The sequence below is a fragment of the Melozone crissalis genome, unplaced genomic scaffold, assembly GCF_028551555.1.
Source record: "Melozone crissalis strain CALT ecotype California unplaced genomic scaffold, PUWL_Pcris_2 ptg000027l_1, whole genome shotgun sequence".
Taxonomy (NCBI): Eukaryota; Metazoa; Chordata; class Aves; order Passeriformes; family Passerellidae; genus Melozone; species Melozone crissalis.
This window is the reverse complement of record NW_026535805.1, coordinates 29810001-29832416: the sequence shown is the minus strand read 5'-3', so window position 1 is coordinate 29832416 and position 22416 is coordinate 29810001. Positions and strand designations below refer to the sequence as shown.

Genomic DNA, 22416 nt, shown 5'->3' with positions numbered 1-22416 from the left:
TATATTTGCTATTTTAGTGAGTTGTTTGTAAAGCCCATGTGCTGGCCTTGGCTAAGTCTCTCCAGCTAGCTTTTGAGGAAGGGAGCGTACACTGGTGAGCAAGCACACACAGAAGGGATTTGGGAGAAGCTGTAGTCTCCAGTCAGTTATGGTTGCACTTCATAGGGTCTGGACAAACTTTCTCCACCTTGTCTTTAAATCTCTACTGCTGTCTTCCACATGGTGGCTTCTGGAGGTGTAATGAGCACATACTTACACAGATTGTCAGATAAAAACCAAATAGGCTGAAAATTGATGTACAGCTAAACAAGTGCAGTGTCCCAGTTCTACAGTTTCTAAGGCAGCAAAATTACTGTTTTGCAAATGCAAGTGGGGAAACTATGTGAATAATTGTTTTTCTGAGGAATCCTTGGACTCCTTTGCCTTTACTGTTGGTTTCTGTCAGTATATATTTTTCTATGCTGGTCACAAAAGGCTCATTTCAGAAGGAAACTCAGTTACTGTGGTCAGACCAGTAGGTTCAGTTTTCATTTCCAACTTGCTGTGTTGGGGAGAAAAGGGAAGAGAAAGCAGCTCATGATATATTGTTTGGGAACTATAATTTACTGTAACCAGACAACTCCCCTGAAATGTGAAAAGCCTGCATCAATAAGTCCATTTCTCTTTTGTGTCCTAGGCTCTCCATTCATAAATCAAGTTCAGAAGAAGGCTCTGTAGGTCAGTATATTTCATTTTATTTGATACTCCTATGGAATTCTTAAACAGCTTTTGAGTTTCGCTTGTGCTGGGATGTGAAGAGCTGGCAGAAGTCAGCAACATTTGTGCGTGTGGAGGGCTAGTCTCAGCAGCTTTCAGTTTGATGCTGAGTGTCTCAGCGATCACTGAAACTGCCCAGCCAGCATTATCATGTGATAAATATGCATCTTTTGACTTGTTATATTGAACTGAAAATGTTTGCATGTTAGATCACAGCTAGCCTGTCCTTTTGTATTCCAAAAATTACCACCACCAGTAAATAATGGAGGTTCTTTGTTATTTTTGTTTGTATCATGCCAGAGTTTCTTTCTTTGTTTCTGAAATTGCTTATTGGAAAAGAAAAATAAATTTAGGAGGTTTTTCTTTTTTGTTTCCTTTTAATGCTATTCTAGGGACATGTCCACACAGTCTAAACTTAAGCAGTATTTCAGAGAGTCAGGAAGCTCAACTCTAGGTCATGCAGGGCGAGATCTTAAATACTAACAGCTCTTTGTCAGTAGCATTTCTGCCAGATCAGGCACAGTATGTTCATTTGTAGGTGGCATAAACTTTATAGCATGTGCCCTGGTTAATTCAACAGAATACGGATATATATGCCCTACTTTGAGCTAGGTCCCTTTTGTCTTTCTAGAGCAAATTATTTAGTTTGAGGTCATCAATCCATATGGAAATCTGGTGCTTGTGGACATAGAGACCCAGCCCTGTACAGTCCAGGCATACTGAGAGCAAGGGTCAGGTGTAGCTGATGATCTCATGCCAAGTAGCAGAACATGTGTGTGTGTGCATGTGCATGTATATATATGTTAATTTTTTCATTTCTTGATAGATATGCACAGATATACTAGAAAATAACTTACCTAGGTCATGGCTTAGGCTGCATAGTTGTGATTCAGTTAAAGAGAACAAACCAACGAAATGCTTCAAAGACTTCCAGACTTGACATTAACAACTCAAGAGACATCAAAATTGATGTAAAATATTTTATATTTATAATTCAAAATATGTAAGTTACTGGCTTAACTCCATCTTCTATAGCATTGGCAATTATAAAAGAATGTGCATTGCCCTGAAATAGCTACATAAACTTAGTTCTAGTATGGAATAAATCAAGAAAGCCAGAAAATTTGAGGGTTTTTTATTCTTGTTTCTGATTTAAAAATGGAATGTAATGTTTGAAAGTGTCTCTAGAATTTACTAACTAATGTTTCTTTCTAAAATTGTTTTTCCCTTTCCCCTCATCCTCCCACTCCACTTTCCTTTTAGGGAAAGCAGACTGGAAAAAGAAAAATAAGTTTTTTTGGCAGAATTTCCGAAAGAACCAGAAAGGACTAATGAGGCAGACTTCAAAAGGTAAAGTTTTTTCAGTAGTGCACATGCTATCCATATAAAACATAAGGAGCCAGCATCACAAAGGGATAAAATGCATTTTTGATAGTGTGGCAGCTGGGGTCTCTGGCTCTGGAAGTGTCACAGGTTTGGTTCATTGTGACAGTGCTCAGAATGACAAGTCAAATCCTTGAGACTGCAGACACGAAGCTGGGCTGCCTTTGGTCCTTACTGCCAGTGATGGCACACATGTGAAGTGGTGCAGTTAATATATAAGTGATAGATGTATCTAAAGAAGATGCCTTTTTTTTTCCCCCCTAGTCCTGACTTGGTAAGAGGAATACTGTTCTGCTTAAATTAGAAGGATATTTCTCCTTTCTTTGGCATTTTGTTACCTTGACCTGTTTGCTTTAGTCTTGAATCCAGCCTGTCATAGTAGAAGACACTACGAGAAGGAGCAGTAAAAGTGTCTCTGGTGACCAGTGCAAATGTAGGCTTGATTCCACTTAAACTGTCAGGTGTCTTTCTCTAGTTCTCCTGCAAAAGATGCGGCTGTGGATTGCATTGAGTGTTTCTCTTTGCACAGAAAATTTCTGTTTCCCCATGTGTATCAGTTCGCTTCTTATGTTGCAAACAGATGCTTCCCCATGTCTCTCTGTTCAGGTAGATTGTGAAAGATGATAAAAGCCCATTTAGTAGGTCCAGAAGGGACACACTTGCAGTTAAGTGTGGGTCCTTGCTGGTTCTCAAGGCAGGTTCTGTCTGTGCTGGCATGCCAAGCACATAGCAGAAGGAGAGGTAGCTGAGGGTGCAGTACATCTGGCACCATGTGCCAGATTAGTAGGTGATTAGCTAGTCTGGATAGATCACAAGCAGTGGCCAGTCCACAGCAGAGAGCTGCAAGGGCCCAGCTCAACATTCCTGAACAGGCAAGTTCTGGCAGCTGATTCCAGTAATCCTCAGGGCTGAGTGCTTGACTTTTCCAGCATTAGCACCTCCTCCTTTAATTCTTGTCTTTCAGGGTCAATAGCCACGTGATGACGGTCAGTTTTTATTTCTCCTTTGCGTCCTTGCTTTCAGTATCAAAGTAGACTTTGTTTTTTAGTTCTAAATTGCTTCCTTTTATTGCTCAGTTACTTCGGAATCAGTCAGTCTATTGAAAACATACCATCAGCCTGCTCTAGGGAGGGTGCTTTTCTGGTCTGCCAGATCCACGTGACAACAAGATTTTAGAGCACTGGGTAAAATCCAGTTTCAATGTACCCTGCCCTGTGCATTAATTCTTACAATATTTGTGCTTTTTTTGTGCAGGAGAAGATGTTGGTTATGTGGCCAGCGAGATCACAATGAGTGATGAGGAACGGATCCAGCTGATGATGATGGTGAAAGAGAAGATGATCACCATTGAGGAAGCACTTGCTAGGGTATGATATGTGCATGCTTCAGTCTCCTTGACAGACATGTTTTAGAGAGTAGGATGTATCAATCTGGAGTTTTATTTCGTTCACAAAACATAGGAGAAGGTGGAGAAGGCCTGCCTGTTTGCCCCATTGCAATAGGTAGCATAAATTAGGTAGGAATTCCTTTGTTTATTGAGAAAAGTGAGATTTCACTCAACCAGAAATTGATAGCCAGTACGTGGTATATTGAGTCCTAAAAGCATTGCTTCTCTCCATTAACAATAAAAGTACTAATCAGAGAAAAGATTAAGTGTAGACTTTTTCATTGCAGCTGTCTAAAGTGAGGGAGAAGAATCTCTCTGACTTGTACTAGCTCTTACTTATTATGTTCATAGGTTTAAGTACCAACAGAAATGCTTCAGGTTTTGCTGAACTTGCCTTACTCAATAGAGAACATATATATTTCTTACTATTTTCCTTTAAGGTAAAATTTTTATGCCTATTTCTTAGCCAAAAAGGAGATTTTTTTTTGCTTATATAACATTCAAGAAAACATCTTCACCCATTTTTTACATATGTCATTATGTCAGATGTAAAACACAGATATTTTTTATAAGTGGGGTGGCTGTCACAAGTGTTTCTTTACAAACTCTAAATGTTAATAAACCACAAGAAAAAGAGCTATAAAGTATTGCATTTGTGCAGCAATAGGGCCAAGGTTTTAATTGCTCAGGAACCAAAAGAGGATTTAAGTTTCAACACAACCTTTGTGTAAAATACTGTCATGGAACACAGGATGTTCTGTATGGGCTCCATTGGAGAAAACATCATTTAGATTGGTTGGCAGTCAGATAAATATCTTTACTGACATACTACATTGTGAAATAGATTATTGTAAAATATAAATTTATGTTATTGTCTGAATAAAATATCGCTTAGCTGGAAATCATATACTGAAAATTGCAAGACTTTAAAATTACTGTGTTGGAATATCAGGAATAGTTCTTCTTCTCTGCTGTTAAAGTTTTGTGGGGTGAAAGGGTTGTACCTAATCTGATAGTTCATCTATGGACTGGTAGAGTTTCCCTCTAGTGGTCTGAGCTACTAGCAACAGCCTTATTTTTTAAAATATCAGTTCTTATCCTTACAACACTTCGACTCCTCTAGTAATGGTTTTGTCTGAAGCCTTTTATTGGACAATGGGAGAGATTTCTTTTTTTTTTCTTACAAAGAATGGCTCCTAGTCTTTAATGCAGATCATTTTCTTTATGAAGGAAATTGGCAGGTCATTGTGATTTAGTCTGTCCACTGAGATGGGGACATATAATTTATGTTTTACCAACAATAGGTCATCAAATTTCAGTATTTACAGGTCATTTCCTTCTAAGAAAAAAACCCCAGCAACTCATTTTTCTTATTTCCGATTTTTGGACAATTTATTTTGAATGAGTGAGATGTGTAGTGGAAAAATTCAGATTTTCCCAGATCCACAATGATACAGGGGGAAAGAATGAAATTACATTAACTCTTGGTATTTTAATGAAGATTGATCTCTTCTTGTCACTGGAAAATGTTCTTTCTGTCTTTTCAAATTTCAGCTGAAAGAGTATGAAGCCCAGCACAGGCAATCAAGTGCTGTAGATGCTACAGAATGGCCTGATGGCTCTTACTCGACACTTGATGGGTCTTCCAATTGTAATGTAAGTACCTGTCATTGTGATATACCCCACTAGGGTCATTTAATATTTAAATTCTTTCATTGCAGTACTGAAATATCCTGATTTACCTGGCAATTTCCTTAACAGCAAATGTATCACTGACCTTGTGATGCTCTCTTCTGTGTGCTAAGAATCTTTAACTTGCGTTTGAAATCTTCAAAATCTATTGTCATAGACTTCAACAGTCTTATTGTATAATATCTCTTTTTTCTTTTTAAATCTCACTCCTCTGTCACTGAGGTGTTGAAACACAAGTTGTCCCAGGCAAAAATCCCCCTCGTTTCAAAACCCACAGAAAATAGCTTTTAGGTCATTTAGAGGGAAGTTGTTGATTCATCAGTAGAATTTCTCAGGCTTTTCTAGCCCTTGTTGATACATTCTAGATGAGGAACTGGCTAAATCCTAGCTGCCTTCTGCCTTCAAACACTTCTGTCTCTGCATTTGCAAACTCACAGCCCAGAGTTTGTGGCTTTTGTCAGATCCATAAACAGTAAAGCAGCTTTCCTCCCTTTTTTTTTTGCTTCTGAACTGGTTAACTTCTGTTGTTTTTATGGGCACCAGACAGTCTTTGTGTTATGCCATACTGAATTAATTATTTTTTCCTTCCGGATATCTTCATTTTCACTGAGTAGTTTATTCCACTTCAGTTCTCTAATTGGAAGTTCACAGATAAATCTTAGAGAAGAACACATTCGACTGTCAAATTCAAGCTCTTTGTAACCCATATAATTGAATCATAGGCTTTTGAGATGATTGGTTGATTTATTTATTTTATTGTCAATGGAATTTCCTGCTAACTGCAGCAGCCAGTTAGCTCCTCCTTCCTCAATGAAAAAAGGAATGCAATGCCATTTTATGAGATGTTTAACATATTTGGTGGTAGAGAAAGATTTTGTTGTTTGTGTTCAAAAAAATATGCCCATCTTTAGTTACATTGGAGCAGAGGGGAACTGATGTTGCCTTATACTCTGTTCTGATATATCAAAAATGTGCAAAGAATAGAGAAGGAAGGATCCTGACTCTCCTGAGCTGATTGTTTAGCCAACTGAAAGATGTCTGATCTTTCCTCATTAGTATTTATAGCTTGAACCTTCCCTTCTTTTCAGGCTCTTGTCCAGGGTACCTATAGCATAAGCCCCTCAAAACTCTCATTTACCATGGTCAAATCTCAGAAGGATAATGAATTTCTCTTAAATCTTTTGATAGTGGTTTGCGCTTGTGTTGAATTACTGAAAGCTGTGTATATCTCTTGAGGACTGAACATGATTCAGTATTTCTGCCCTAATGGAATGCCCTGGCACCTTTTCTCTAAAGTTATTTTCCTAAGCCATCTTTGCACTTAGAGCCAACCGCTTGGTTGCCTCTCTCTGATGTTCTGGTAGGATTTGAACCAAATTTCTGCTAACTTCAGTAATTATCTACAGGGATTTCTATTCAATCACTGTAGATAATTCTCAAGACTTTTGCCCTCACTCCTGATTTTTGTCCTCGTTGACTTTAACAGAAGCTGTGAAACTGCTTGCCTTCAAGGAAACAGGATCATCTGCAGAAATGAAAGTACATGTTAGAACAAAACTCAGCCTGACCTTTTTTTTTCATGGACAAGAATGAAACTGAGGCTAACTGGTGTGAAAGACTTGAAACTGTAATTGACAAAAGGGAAAAACAAACGAAGAAAAGTATCAGATATGTCTAGAGATAGGATATGTGTTCACTCGTACTTTTTTGCCAAAGGCCTCTCTACTAATCTGAAATGAGCAGCTTTTGAGACATGCAAAGATGATTCTGTTTTCAAGCCCTGTCTTTCCCAAATTATTTTGGGAAAGAGTTTTGGTTTGAGCTTCAGTGCCATTTGTGTGATTTGTATTCTGCATATTTGGAACCTCAACTTAAAATTTCCCCATTCATTTTATATAGGCCATGAAGCACAGATGGTCTTCCATACATTAAAAATACACTTTTAGGTAGCCCACTGCTGTATACTTACACTAGGAAAGAAATTGAAAATACAAGTCCCTGAGCTAAACATTTCTCGTTTGAATTTGAAGTCCTTGGGCAATGATTCTTCTGATTCGGTTTGCTTTTTAAAGTTATTTATTTATTTTTCAGTCTCACAGCCAAGTTGTTACTAGGCAGTTTTTAATGAAACAATGTGATCATTTTGTAAACAAAACAAAAACAAGTTGGAATCTAAGCAATGAGAGAATCTAAAAATGAAGGCAGAATGTCTGGAGGGTTCTAAGGTTTTAAGTCATCCTTTCCTTTCAAGTCAGCTGTGCCCACAGCCTACAAATAATATCTAAAGTGCATATATCATAAGTTATCCTTTTCCTTTTTAGGAAACGACCACTTTTTAAAAAAAGCTTTTATAGCTATCATGTTTATGACTACCATAACTGGTGTTGATTTAAAGATTCTCGTTTTCAAGATTGATTTGAGGATTCTATTTTCCAGGTTCTCCTCTTTTAAATTACTCTACCAGGAAATGGAAACTTGTGTTTCATACCCTTAACAAAACTAAACCCTAAAGATGAACCACAAAGGAGTGAGGAGTAGAAAGGTCAGCAACCCAAGGCAGGCAGCCCAATGTCATTGCTGTGCTCTTGATTGTATGTCCTGTTTGTTTGTTCTTAAGAAACAAATAAACAAACAAAGCCTTCCCAAGCCAGTAGGTGACCTGGTTCTTTGCCACTATGGAATAATTAGTAGCTTTCAGTCTCACTACTGTGGTCCCCCTGTTTCACAACAAAATATGTGTGTTCTTTATTTGCTAATGTGGGCATGCAGTTGAAACTGTTTTTCTTTTCAGTCAGATGTATCAAAGCTATAAAAAGCCTCATGATTTTCTTACAAATTTATTTCTGAATATTTACGTTTCATCTCTGTTGCAATGAAGGCAGTTCACATTAACAGTAGACAAGCTTTCATTGCCTTGTGCCAAGCATTGGGATGTAAAGCAGGTGCAGATTACAAATGGATCTCTTTCTGGATTGTAGATAAGGCCCTATTTGTCCTCGGGAGTCAGAAAGTCCAGGGAAAGAGAGGACTTTAAATTGTATCACATTCTTTCTTTACACTGAGGTGCCTTTTATGCTTCCTAAAGATAGAAGATCATTTGATAACTTTTAGGGGCTGACATTCTCAGTTCATCTAAAATAGGGCTGCATCATCCTCAGAGCCCTTGCTGGTATGGCAGCAGCCCATGCATGAGGAGAAGTCAGTATATTCAGTGCGGCAGTCAGTTTCTTTCCTGTGCCCTCTGCTAAAGACCACGAATTGTACCACTTGCCATGTTTCATGCCAGGGGAAATGGAAGATGAAGCACCAGGGAGCTTGACGGAAGTGTGTATCATATGCGCGCTGACACTGACACAAACCACTAATTAAGTTCACTGACAGTTTCTGTAGATGCAAGTTGAATGAAGTTGTAATTATCTCTGAACCAAACTGGTTTGTTGGTCTCATCTTCTGTATTTTGGTTTCGATCAGCGGGTAATGCTCACCCATCCAGGGAAGTTCAAGGTAGTGTAGCTGGCCTTCATTGGAAAGGTGCCACAGTGAGCTGTGCCATGCTTGTCTGACATCACCCCACCTACCAGCTGTGCCTTAGCAGCCTCAGGAGAGAGGCCATAATATTTATGAGTGGAGAGAACAAAAGCAGCATTTCCCTTCAATAATATAGCCCACACATAGGCAGTGGGGAGGCCTGCAGTGCTGTTTTACATCCCTGCCCTCCCAACACTTGTGTTCCCAGGATCATTACCTTACCAGTAGGAAACTGGCACCCCATTTGGTTTCTCTGAGGAGAGTGGCAGTAGTGGTGCAGACCTGTAAGTGTGCTGTGCACATCTGCAGCTGCCGTGAGGCTGATGCTGGGTACAATTCCCGCCTGTGTTGCCTCTCTTTTCTGTCTTCTATAGATCCATTTTTTAACAGATGGCAGTCCATGGAGTCCACACAGCAATAGCTCTAGCTGAACTGAGACAATAATTTGTTGCTCCTCTACTTTCTTTTTTTTTTTTTAGCAAGTGGTTAAATATGGATAAAAGTTGAAAGGCTGTGCAGAATTGAGTTTCTGTCTGCTACAGGCATCAAAGGCAGAGTAACAGATGAGAATGGACTTTGAGCTGTATTCATTTCAGTCTCAGAGATGCTGAAGCTGTTGAATCAGGATTGTGTTACCCACGGTACAAACCTGACTCTGACAAATAAGTCTGATATAATTATCTCTGACTCATGACAGTCATTACTGGGTTTGGTGAGTGTGAAGAATAGGAAGAAAAGAAATAATGAAAGTGTAACTTCTGTAGCACCAATTACCTCAAGAGTAATCTAAGCATAATTACAGCAAATCCACATTACTCAGGGTTATACTGTATTTCAGTATGTGGATGCTTTCTAAATGCAGATATTTTTTAACTGATTTTTATTCATAGTACAGATGGATCCTTAAAAATTTTAACCATTGTTTAACATTAGTATTGCTCATAATACAGGACTGTTATCATAAACAGAAAAAAGCTATTCTTTTGGTATTTTCAGTTTAATTTGTTTTAAATCAGCTCAGAGTCAATGAATATTGGGAATCAGCATTGGGTATCTTAGAGAGTAGGGTGTGATGAGGTTTGTTTTACTTTAGTCAGTACTATTTAATTTGAAGCAATGTGAATATTTTGAAGTGTTAGCCCTGGTTTTGCTGTTATCCCAGGACTCACCATTTTTGGTAAGGTTTCTTTTCCATTAAAAGGCTAAAGGGTAGAAGAAGATTTTTCTGTGTTTTAGCTCTTCTTGGAGAACTTGTTGCTGCCTCCAGGCCCTGCATGCTCTTTCAAGTAACAGGGGGGAGCTGCTGCTGAGTGTGGCTGTGAATGAATGCAGAGCTTTCATCTTTGCTCCAAAGAATCTAGTGACCCAATTTCTGTTAAGATTTCCTGAAAGGCACTGATGTGCCTCATTCTATTGGGCGGCGTATTTATTGTTACTACCCAAATTCCTGTAATACTGTTAGTGCTTAGTAACAGTTATGATGAAAAAGAACCTATAATAAGACGTGCTTCAAAATGGTAATGGTGAGTTCCCACACTATGTGCCTGTCACAGGGACCTGTCCTGGGAGGTATTGGCTGCCCTCCTTTTCAACTGATCACAGGGACAGTGTCGAGCACCTCTGGATGAAAGCTGGTAGCAGAAGAATTACAGCATATTTTGTTATGATCTTTCCTCTTATCTATGCATAAGAGCAGGAATTCTCATGGGTACAGTGATACAAAAACCTTCATGAGAGAAATGGAAATCGTCATTACAGTTCCCATGGCACAACTGAAAGTAAGGTTAATGCTGGGGAGTGATGATAGCAAAGCATGAGACCGTTGATGTGTTTGTATTTGGTTTTGTAGAACACTCTTATGGAGTTTCTTACCTATTTTTTCTGAAATTTTCCAGAACACTTCAGAATTTGCAGGAGAAACAGCTGCAAATTATTCAGAATAAAACTGTGTCATGTCTTTAAGCATTATTTACCCTGCAGGAGCCACCCATGTTGTTATCAGATACAGCTGGGCTAGGTTTGTGTCTCTAGCAGGGCTAGACATTGTCACCACAGGATTGTACTGAGCAGCTGGCAGGAATGTAGCCCAAGTAAACCTCCTGCTCGCTGCCAGCAGGAGTTTCTCCTGTAGTTAGTCTGTTGTAAAGTCTCTGAGAAAAATCTGCCTTCTGTCATGACTCAGAGCTTACAGTAACACCCAAGCAGTGGCTGCAGTTGGGCGTGTTCATAACCACTTCTGTTTGCATGCATTCAGACAAGCCCTGTTGGATTACTTTATTGCAAAATGTTTGGCCATGTGTTTGAAGAGGATGGAAGATGGGAAGGCAAATTAATTTAATATTCATTTTAACATACTAGCTCACTTTTTTATACATTTCTTGGCTTTTGGCAGCTGCCTATTTTTTCTGCTTAATACCTAGAGGGTGAGGGGTGGTACCAGTTTTTTCCTGTCCTCCATGCATCAGCCAGCAGGAGATGCTATAATCCATTATGTGGTTTCCCTGCCCCCAAGCCTATTAAATTAGAACAAGGCTTTGCTCAGTTCAAAAATTAGGAATTTCAAACCCCATGTGTTTCACTGCCCTATTTGGCAGACACAGGCTGAATAAACTTTCCTTGTGGTACAACAGAAAATTTTAATTGCCCTCTCATTGGTTGCCACTTGTGCCCCTTCCTCAGTGCTGGTGTTTCCTTCCTCCTGCTTTGGATGGTAACATTAACAGCGTGATTGATTTAAGGTTTCTGATACAAAATTCTGATACAAATTTTGCCGTGTTTCATGTATTGCTGTTTCACCCTTGGTTTTCCAAGATGTCAAGAGTTGAATTTCCAGCACCAGTGGAGTACTCCATTCATTAATAGTACAGCCTATGCCAAGTATAGGAATTCTCCCTGAATCTTCTTAGCCCTGCCAAAACATAAGATTCAGTTGAGAGAGTCTTGTTAAAGACTTTTGATTCCATGTATAGAGGAGTCTGCAGGACAATTGGAAAAGAATGTTGGATTGTAACTGGTACAAAATAATGTAATACAGAGTTTCATTCTGCTACATATACCTATGACAAGTGGTACATGAGTACAGTTGTAATTTCATTAAATTTAATTATGCTAACCAGTGAGAGAAGCGCTTTGCCATGAGAAAATGTGTCTGGCTTGCAGATACTAATGTCAGCAATGTGCTTCTCAAAATTAAACTAAAACCTGGAAACAGTTAACAGCTAGGAATTTGCCTAAGCAGCTATTCTTGTATCAAGGCAGACCTCCTGGGAGAATTAAACTTTTATGCTCTGGTTACTTATGACAAGTATTTCCCACTAATTTCAGCAAGCAGTGTCGTCACCAGCTAATGTGTAATATATCTCTCACCAAAGTAGCCGTTGGATGCTCCTTTGATTTTCTTATAAGTAATCACAGACCAAACCCAGACGTGGTTACCTAGGGGGTCTGACACTGCACATTCTAGACTTGCACAGCCCTTGCAATTCATGTTCTTGGAAAAAAATATATTGATGAACTCTTTTAATTTTCTTTAAAGTTTTGGAGGCTGTTATTTGTAACTTCAGGATATGATACAGATTATCACATCTTAGTTTCATGCAGTTTTCTTAAACAGCCTCTGCAAGGATTAGAGGTCTGTGAAGCTTTCTTAATGAAACCCAAAGCCTTTAAAACTCAAGTTGCAAAGCCCCAAACTTAAATCAGTTTCACTCATGGCCATGAACTTTTAAGGGAATCTGGGATACATTTCAAGGAAGTTGCTGTCATGTTTCACTTGATGTGGGCTTGTATGTTATTGAAACTGGAGAACACTAGCTGGTTTTATCTGAAGCTTAGAATTTTCCATAGGGCTTTACATCAGAGTTTTGGGGCTGAAGTAATTCAAGGGTAAGAACCCAGCTACAGCACACTAGTCAATCTAGTTTACATGACCACTCAGGAGTAGAAAAGCTGCGTACAGTCACTACTAAAAAAGTTATTTGAGAAATTGAAAAAGGCTATTTGACTGGGGGGGCTCATTAAAATTAACCAGCCATCAAAGGAAATAGATATTTAGTCCAGCTATGATTTCACAGTATGATTAATTTGCAGTAAATCCAGATAAACAGGCCCATTATAGTGTGGTCCTGATAAAGGAGAATCTTCCCTGGCTTAAAGAGAGTGCTGTTGTGGTATGCCTATGCTGCTACTGCTTTCCACCCCTGGATAGCAGTGTTCCCAATAAACAGCAGTCTTGGTCCTTGTTTTCATGTGCTCCGAGAAGAAATGTCCAAATTCTGGATTTTTGTGAGGTTTGGGATAAGGTGTGGTTGGTTAAAGGCATGCCAAGTTATTTGAGCATCTCAGAGTCTGTTCCTTAAGAAGGGAGATCAGAGCCCAGCCTAGGCAGAGAACTTTAAAGTCACACTACAATACTTCATAAAGCCACCACTTCCGGACCTGCATTTCTCTTTCCAGTTCTTATTTATGTTCTTTTCTAGCACTGAAACTGAGGGGAAAGATCAAAAAAAAGTATCTAAGTTCACCAAGTTAAAAAACACTTAAGCAAGGTTTATTTTCCTTTCAAATTAGCCCTTTATAAAGGGAAATTCTCCAGGGGTTTTTGTCAAAAGAATTAAAAAAGAGAAAATAAAAAAAGCCTGGTAAAGGGTTTAAGTTACATTTCCTATAGACACAGCCTCCACTCTAGTGGTGGTGTTTGAGGGTCACTCTTCGTCCTGGCTTTGCAGAGATTCTCTATATTTTTTTCTTTCACTGAAATTCCATAGACAGTAATTAAGGAACTGGAGGCCAGCAAGAGGTCAGCAAGCCTTCGTCAGTGAAAACAGGGATTGTTTGCCATGTACAACACTCCCTTTTTTCCTTGTGGTGAATAGAAGATTTGCTTAGAGCTGATGACTTATGCCTTTCTTGCAAGTTATGCAGCTAGCGAGTAACGGGGGGAATCAATCAGTGAGCAGAAAACAGCTAATTGAGTCCAGCATCACGCTTTCTTCTTCTTTACATATTCAGCACTGGAATCAGAGCCAGTTTGGTGTCTGATAATGTAATTCGAGAGAAGAGGCATTTTGTGTGCAGGATTCAGAGCAAATTCAATACTTAAGAAGAAGTGTCTGCTCCTAAATTTTAGGGTTACAAAGCTGACAGCGGTTGAGGACTCGGGGGAAAATACTCGAAACTGAGCTTTAGGCCTATAAATGCCGAAGCTGGTAAGTGACTGAGCATGCAGCATGATGTGGAGAGGATGTGCCTCCTGTTTCAGAGAGGGAGAAAGAGAAAAGGCTTTTGTGGTTATTCTTAGGCACAGCGCAGCATGCATAGCTTTTCTCAGCTTTCCTTTTCCTTTCCTTGGGCTTTTAAGTTCTTTTCTGTTCTATTTTCCTGTCTCTGACTTTATCCAGGCATCCTTAATGAAAAACTTTTTAAAGTTAGAATGGTTGGGATTTTTGGCAGATGGAAAGCCTGTTAGAAAGAAGAAAGGCCACGTGTAGCTACATCTCCTAAAGGGAACAGCAAAGTCTCTTTTAAAACCACATTTACTGTAGAGCTTTTACTTCTGAGGTGAGCTAGCCAGGGCTGGGGGATGTAATGTGTCTCTGAATCTAAATGTGGATTTTTGCCCCACTTTGCTGAACGAGAATTGTCTGATAGCGAAGAAGAACTGCAGCTTAAGTTTATGCAGGTATTAAAAGATTTTCTTTTTTCTTAGATGGAAGGTTTCCTAGAGATTTCAGTTTGGGACTGAATTGTTACTGGGCATAAAGTGAACTGTAAAATTTTAACATCTCTCTAAATGGATTTACATGGCTTATGTAAAAGTCATATATGTTTGGGTTTTTTCTGGAGCTGAAGCAAATTAATCAGTTTTGATAGCTTTAACTGGATGTTGTCCTAGTGTTTCTTACACATTTTTATTGGGACATGGCTACCAAGCTTTGCCTGTTTTTTAAGGGCTGTGCTATAACCCTGAAGTGTTTGTAAACACAGTCCTGTCGAAAGCCAGCTACTTACTTCTGGTTTACATTTTGCCATTTAATTCCAAGAACACTAATAAATGTTAGTTCTCTCTCTCTCACTCTCCCTTTCTCTCTGTGAAGGACTAATTCGAAGAGTGAGGTTAAGATTGTTATTTCTGTGGCGTGTGAAATGGGCTGGCTGCTAGAGAGCAGCAGAGCAAGGCGTGTGTCCTGCCTCCCAAGCAAGCAGCAGCAAAGAGCCTGCGTGAGAAAAGCAGGAGAGAAAGCAAGAAGGGTGCCAGGAGCAGAACTGTAAGAGCTCCAAGAATGTCAGAGTATGTGTGCTAGTTTCCTATTTGTTCCTGAACGTAAAGCTCTTCACTTTGATCTTACATATGAGGTGATGCAAAGCGTGGCCTTTGGGGGTGCACAAGTTGGGAGTTTTCCAAGGTGAAGGGAGGCGAGAGGTGGCAGAGGGGATTTGAGAGCATCTTCATTGTTTGTGACCACATTTGTTTGCAGTGAAAGGCTGAGCAGTGGGTATGGGCCGTGGCCTCTCTGTAGTTTTCCAGCCGTGTGGTACGTGGTGCCTGCAGTCCTCTGCATGCAGTTCTTGGTATTTCCAGATGCTGTTAATATATTCCCCGTTTCCCTGCAGTCCTTCGCTCGTTCGTGCAGCCAAGCTGTGCGAGCTGGCGGGTTTCCGCGCCGTGAGAGCATCGCAGATGCGGGATGCACTTGCTCCAAGGCGCGGGGAGGGCGGCTCCGCCCGGCCAGCCCCGCCAAGGGGCCCCGCGGGCTGCGCCGCGTCCCCGGCAGCCCGGCCGAGCCCTGCGCTCCCTTCAACCAGCGCAGCGCTGTGCCTCGGCTTTGGCCAATTCGCTATGGTTTAGGGCTGTGGAGCCAGCTGTCTGCAATCTGATGTAATGTTGCCCTGGAAACCAGAAATGAAACACTTAAGCATTCACCACAGAATTACTACATACAGCATTAGCCAAAGTAATTAAAAGTTGAGCCATATGGGCTTTCGGATGGAAAAATTTGGAGCAGAGGAGATGGAAGTTAAGTTGTTCCTATTTGCAGTGCTGCAAATCTGTTTGTTGTCCCCTTGAGGGCACAGGGAGAGGCGTACCTTGGCTGTGCACGGGGGGACAGGGAGCTGGAGGGGCTCTGGCTGTTTTATCGGCACATTAGGGACACCGAGGCGTGGCCTGGTGGAAGAGCCATGTGCCAGGGCCAGGAGGCATTGGTGGACAGAGCTCAGCATGGATTCCTCCAGTGCCAGAGAGCCTGTCTGTGGCTGAGCATCTTGCAGACCCATCCCCTCCGTAACAGACCATGTCTACCCTTCTGCAGGGTCACAGCACGCTGGAGTGCCTGTGGAGGGGAAGAGAGCAAGAGGGGGCTGGCAACTGGCTACATCCAAGCCCTCTGCCAAGGCCTTCCTGCTAGAGCTGCCCAGGAAGCCATTTGCCCAGGCTACCATGCTTTGGGGACACTGGGATAATTTCCCATCTGAAGTCAGGGAAAGCTACCAAAAAAAGCAGTTCAGTCACCATGAAAGAGGGGAGGGTAGAGTGTGTTGGGGAAGTTCAATGATTTCCAAATATCTCAGTTATGGCCTGAATGCTTTACATTTCTGTTCTCTCTTTAATATTAGCTGAAAAACAAAGCATTGCTTGAGCGATTGAGCTGGAAAATTAAGCTCTGTTTCCCATGTGCCAAAGTGGAAACTTTTGATAATTCCAAGGCCTTTCTTAAAAAGTTGATTCAAAAACAGGAAGTGAAGAGTAACCCTTTTGAAAATGAATTCATTTTCAAGGAATTGGCGTTATTTGACAATAAAGTTTCCCGAGCAGCACCACTGGTGCAGTCACAATTTTTAGGCCTTTTTGCATAAAATTATTGTCAATCCTTTTTCACTATAGAAGATTTCTCTGTCACATGCTACCTGGTATGATAGGAAGTAGGATTCTGGAGGGAGACTGTCTTTTATCTATCCATAAAGCATAACCTGTTCTCACCTACCTGCGAAGCACAAGGGATAGAAAAGATCTGTTGCTGCTTGTGGAAGACCCCAGCTCTAAAGGGTGCTAGGAGTCCTGAAGCACTGGGGAGAAGCAGCTGGCACCTAATTGTGATTGGACTTTATTTATTTTGAAGTATGGTGAGCATCCTCTGCACCACCTACTCGGGTTTGATGTCAGTACCTTGCGCTGAAGCTGTTTTGACACTTGCTCTTGCTGTGGTACTTGTGAATGCAAGTGTCAGATGTTTTAAAAGCTCTTTCTTTGTTGTTGCTGTTGTTGAACCTTCATAACCCTGAGGGGGCACAGTTCCTTATCAGATAGATATCAGTGCTGCAAAGCAGGACTAGCTGTTTATTCTTCAATGAAATCCTGGGTGGGAGGATCAGGTGTGAGCTGTTCTCAAAGTCTTACAGAGCTTACAGTTTCAAAAGCAGTAGTCTTGCAAACTGAGGGTGTACAAAAAGTAATGATGGAAAGCAACCCCCTAGAATAATTGCATTTAATATAAACATGTATTGAGTGCAGAATGTGCATGATGGTTGCTTGCCAGGATGCACTTAATGGCCCAAGAAGTTGTGACTGAACTTCTTGATTACAGTCAATAATCCATTCATCATTTTCTCTAAATGTGTCTGTCTTGTTTGACATATCACTAAGTTGTCCTAGGCATAATCTTGGAATTAATGCTCATGGAGTTGCTTAATTTACTTCATGTAAACAACCCGGGTACTCTTTACAGTCCTATTTTTCCCGAAGGAAGTTTATTAATTACCTAGCCAGTCTGTAACCACAGTAAACACATTTGTGCAATTCTTGGATGATGTATTGACAATTCCTACTGCCATATGTGGTCAGTTTGGTATTCTTCCTTATTTTGGAGTAATGCAAAGTTCGTGGGAAGCTGGTAATGGACAGTGCCCTTGCAGAAATTTGTTGAAGTTTGCTCTGGTGTGGTTCTGGGGCCCTTGTGAGATGCATGCCTGGGAGGTAGGCTTTCAGAACTGCCCTGGCTCTGTCAGGCACTGCGTGTGCCTTTGGAAGCATTCCAGTGCAGCTGCTAATTGGTGTCCTGCCCCATGGCATCTGCGCTTAGCACCTCATCCTGGTATTTAAGTGCACTAAAAAGTAGAAAGCATTTTTATATTTGGCCTCTCTTATTCATCCTCCAGATAAGCAGACAGAATTTTTGCTGGGAAGAGAAGGGAATGGCTTTTTTATTGTTTGCTTATTTTTACTTGGCTTGCATCTCTTGGGGATCTTTATTTTTAAAAGTTTAATTAAGGAGAAAGAGAAAAAAGGATGAGCACACTGTGGAAACCCAGATAGCTTCACTGACAGGAAGTTGCATGAGGGTTTTTAGAGCTGGCCATTAGGAATGCTGTGAATTGGCTGGGACTGTGAGTGCAAACAAAGTAAGGTATACGATCCATACCGCACTCCAGCTGGAGCCTGTGCTGTGCGCAGGAATGTGCAGCGGCGCAGGATGCCAGGGCTATCCTGGCCAAGCCCGAGAGCCCTGCTGGCCTCCTCTCCTCTCCCTTCCCTGCCCTTCCCCCCACCGCCTTCCACATTCTGAACTGATTAAAACAGAGGAAGTAGCACGTTGAACATTGGATCTGGCTCGAAAAATCGAAGTTGTCTTCTCGTTCACAAGGAATGGATTGTTTCAGCTTGTTGTGTCACTGCTGCTGGAGAGAAGGGAATTTTTTTTTGTCTCTGTAATGTTTGATACTTGAGGGAAAACAGCTGGAACTGAGCATACTGGATCAGATGCAAAACGAAACGGGATGCTGGGGAATATGGACTGAACTGTATATCTGAAAAGGTCAGAGTTTTCCCTTGGTCAGTGCTGGAGGAATGCTCTGTCCATCTTAACTCGAGCCTCAAGAGCCTTAAGGAGGAGTGTAAGGAACAGGGAGGAGAAAGTGAAGATTCTGTAGCTGTGGCAGTCAGTGAGTGAGGCAGATGAGGTCTCCTCCTTCCTTTCCTTCCCATCCCTTTCTTGTGCTGCTGTTTTTGATTTTCTGGGAAGACTGGGAGGGAAAAAAAGAGAAGTCGTCAGTGACAGCTTCAGTTTGGAAAAGCTGTTTATAACCAGGTTTAAATAGCAAGTTCTGAGATGCCAGACAGACCAGGGACTGACTAAACCACGGGAGCATAACTGGTATGGTAAGAAGAACCCTGGAAAAGAGCCCTGCCTGAAACATACTGGAAGAGGACGTGGAAGTAGTTATTACACAATGCATATGAAGAAAGACAAGGGCAGGAATGCATTTCGGTGCCTAGGATCTTACGTTGCACAGATTTAGAAATCAAAATGGTATGTCATGCTTTCAGAAAAAGAAAACGAAAAAAAAAGAAAGAAAGAAAACTCTCAGTAATTTAAATGTTTCTGTCTGACCCAAGCTGAAAATATAACACCAGTTACAGAGCTGCATTGACACAGCGCAGCAGATGAGCTGGGTTAACTTGACTTGAAGGAGCAAGCCATGGAACTGCTGCTTTATTAATATTCCCTTTGTTTCTTTGCCAGTCAAGAGAACAATCCGATGATGAAACAGAGGAGTCGGTGAAGTTTAAGAGGTTGCACAAGCTGGTGAATTCTACTCGCAGAGTCAGGAAGAAACTCATAAGAGTTGAAGAAATGAAAAAACCCAGCACAGAAGGTAAAAATCAACATGGTTAAAACTGTTTGTGTGAATTCATGTTTCTGTTGACAGGGGACAGAAAGTGGAGGGTTGGGGGAGGGAGGGGTGGAGTATTCTTAAGGGATGGTAGGAACAACTGCCTTGTCTATTGTGCATGCCTTAAGTTACTGAATTTTTAGGCTTTAGAAGGAGGAAAGTGACAGCCTAGAATGTGGTTACTGCTGATCTGGTATTCTCAGAGCAGCGCTGGAGAGCCCCTCATTAAGAGATCAGAAGTTGGCTTGTTTTATGCCCCATGCTGGGGAGGGAACGAGCCTGGGAGCAATCCCGGCCAGCTGCCCCACAAGCTCAGCAAGGAGGTAAGTGGAGCTATTACCACACTGCTCCCTCCTCCCAGGCCCTGGGTGGCACACAGGTGAAGCTCCTGCTCATTTTGGGAGGGCAGCAGCTGGCTAGTGGTCCAGTTGAACCACATGGCATCACCCTGTGGCAAATATACAGAACCTCTATCAGACATTCTTGTGGATAGAGGCTGCATTGTGGCTTCTACTTCCAGGGGTTTCTGTCTGCAATTTGGCATCTAAATGAGCCCTGCTCCCTACAGAAAGGGGGAGAGAAGGGAGGAGGAGAAGGGTGGGGAAAGGGAAGCAGAGTTCAGGCCCTGGGAACACAATGCTGCAGAATTAACTCCGGATGACCTGTATGCATGTGTGAGCACTCAGATTAATGGAGCCTGATCCTCAGGAGCCTCTCTGCACAGCTATGCTTGAGTCCTCCCTGGAATTGTGGGCACCCCTCCATGTTGGTGGCCTTCCTGGCATCATATGTCAATTCCCCTCAGCTCTGCAGTGAGCTGAGCAGCATGATGATTCTTCCCTAGTGCATTTAAGGAGAACACGTGCATCTTGCGTATGTGGCAGGAAGCTGCTGGCAGATCTGTGATCTAGCCTGCCTCTCTTACATTATGGTTGGTGTTACTGGCTAGTGTGGAAGGCACAGCCTGTCTAGAGCTCTGGAATGGACAGCTGTCTCTGTCTGGAAAGGTTTTATCACTTCATATGGTGAACATAAAGCCCAGATAGCTTGGAAACAAAGATGAGGATTTTGAGATGGGACAAACAAAATAGGACTGGTTTTCCACTGCTCTGGGGAAATACAGCCTTCAGAGAAGCCTGTCCTACCTCCTCCTTCTCTCCCCAGGGATCTGGGAAAAGCTGGAGGGAGCAATCAGGAGGAGGCTCCAGGGATGTAAGCAGACATAGGAGCAGGCAGCTCAGGGACTGCTGGGCATGCAGATGCCTTGCTGCAGTTGGACCAGACTTTTTCTTCAGCATATTACTTATCTGCCTTGCTCTCTGTATCCTCTCTTGGAGTGTTTTACCTCCTTATTTCCTTTCTCAACTCTCAGTCTCACTTAAGTGTGCCACTTCTTCCAGGACTTTTATTTCCTTAGAGTTTTTCCACCCCTACGCCTGCAGAAAAAGCATTGAACTAGCAACTGTATTTTAAAAAGTTTGTTCTCCTTCCTTCTTTTCCCATCTGCTGTCTGTCTTCTCTAGCTCTAGGCTTCTCTGATTAAATTATCTGTAGCTCTGAGTTTGTACTTTATCTATCATTCTGGAGTTTCATTGTAGATTTACTCTTAAAAAACTTGATAGCAGGACCAATTAGTGCTAAATAACAACACGGATTATATATTATATATATTATAACTTATGTATAACTGGAAGGCACCTTAAGTAGCCAGGCCTTAGCAGTAGATATCTGTGACTTTTCTGTCAGGAAATTCAACACACAAATTTTCATGTGGTAAATTAAAAGTGCTTTTAATTTACCCAATCTCCCATAATGGAGGTCTGTATTCCCAATTAGATATGTCAGAGAGCCCTTTGACAGGCTATGCAAGATGACAAAAAATAGGGTGGTCAGGTTTGAGATTGCTGTCTGGCCTTCTAAGTTACCTGCAGTTGACTGGATTGATTTTTGAGCTGTTTGCTATGGTTCGTTGAATCTGTGTAATGCATATGAAGTAATGTGAAATCATAGGTTACTAGGTTTTGGGGAGTTGGCTATAATATTTGATTGAGTAACGTCATTAAAATTTAAACGAATTCATTACTGTTCAACAGACTTTAGTATAGTATAAGAGTAGACTTATTTTGAAAACTGACACGCAGTTTCCTGGAAGAAAGATCCTGCAAAATCCTACTCAAATGTCTTCACAAATAACAACTTTGCTGAATTTCCCTTATGAGCTCCTGTAGATTTTAAAGAAAAGCACACTAATCTCAGATTCTGCTCCCACATTTCTATTGCTGACTGTGTTATCACAATGAATGCACATTTGGCCGAGCTGATACTCACTAGAATTTGCCAGTATCTGAATCCATATGTATTTTGTCTTAATCTGCTCCTTAGTGAGCCAAATAACTGAAACTTCCTAATTCCTGGGCACCATTCTTATATAGCACTTAAAAATGCATCACATCTACATCTGTGTCATTATGGCTTTGTGTCATGGACTCACTCCAAATAACATCTGTTACAGTGTTGACACACAATGCATATTTTACAAGCTGTTTAAAAATATATTTACTTAGTGGACTAAAATTGTTTATCAGTACATACTCAGTCCCAGGAGAAAGTCTATTTTCTGTTCAAATTAAGATGTAGAGGGGGAGAAGCACAAGCTGGACAGTCCAGGGAAAGTAGTGTCAAAACAAGTCTCCAATCTATAGACCTACCCCAATAAATTTCTAAAGAGTGAAAGTTGCATGCCAGATGTGATCCACTATCTCTTCAATGTCATGATGATCCTTATCATAGTAAAATAACATCTTAGGTTTCAACAAATATATTTTAGAAATGTTTTGCCAACAGGGTGAACTGAAGGTGAGGCAGGAATCCCATACAGGGCTGCTAATCTGTCATTGTGAAAGGTGTCCCTTGTTACTGAATGAGCCTGTTTAGTAAATTGTAGGTATTTTGGTAACAGTTCAAATTTTACTCTGCTGTAAGACTGTGGAAGCAATCAAAGA

At 41.1% G+C, this 22416-nt stretch overlaps 1 protein-coding gene across 4 annotated transcripts in view; it reads left to right on the top strand.

Moving 5' to 3' along the window:
- Window positions 1-22416, top strand: part of LOC128938944 (SAM and SH3 domain-containing protein 1-like) — a 521617-nt gene that overhangs the window by 477850 nt on the left and 21351 nt on the right. For 3 of the 4 annotated variants that reach the window (XM_054279603.1, XM_054279599.1, XM_054279601.1), the window contains exons 5-9: window positions 677-717; window positions 2020-2106; window positions 3394-3506; window positions 5081-5182; window positions 19264-19396. In XM_054279603.1, coding sequence (XP_054135578.1) covers window positions 677-717; window positions 2020-2106; window positions 3394-3506; window positions 5081-5182; window positions 19264-19396 — 476 coding nt within the window. The remainder of the gene's footprint in view (window positions 1-676; window positions 718-2019; window positions 2107-3393; window positions 3507-5080; window positions 5183-19263; window positions 19397-22416) is intronic. The other variant, XM_054279600.1, reaches the window with a different exon arrangement.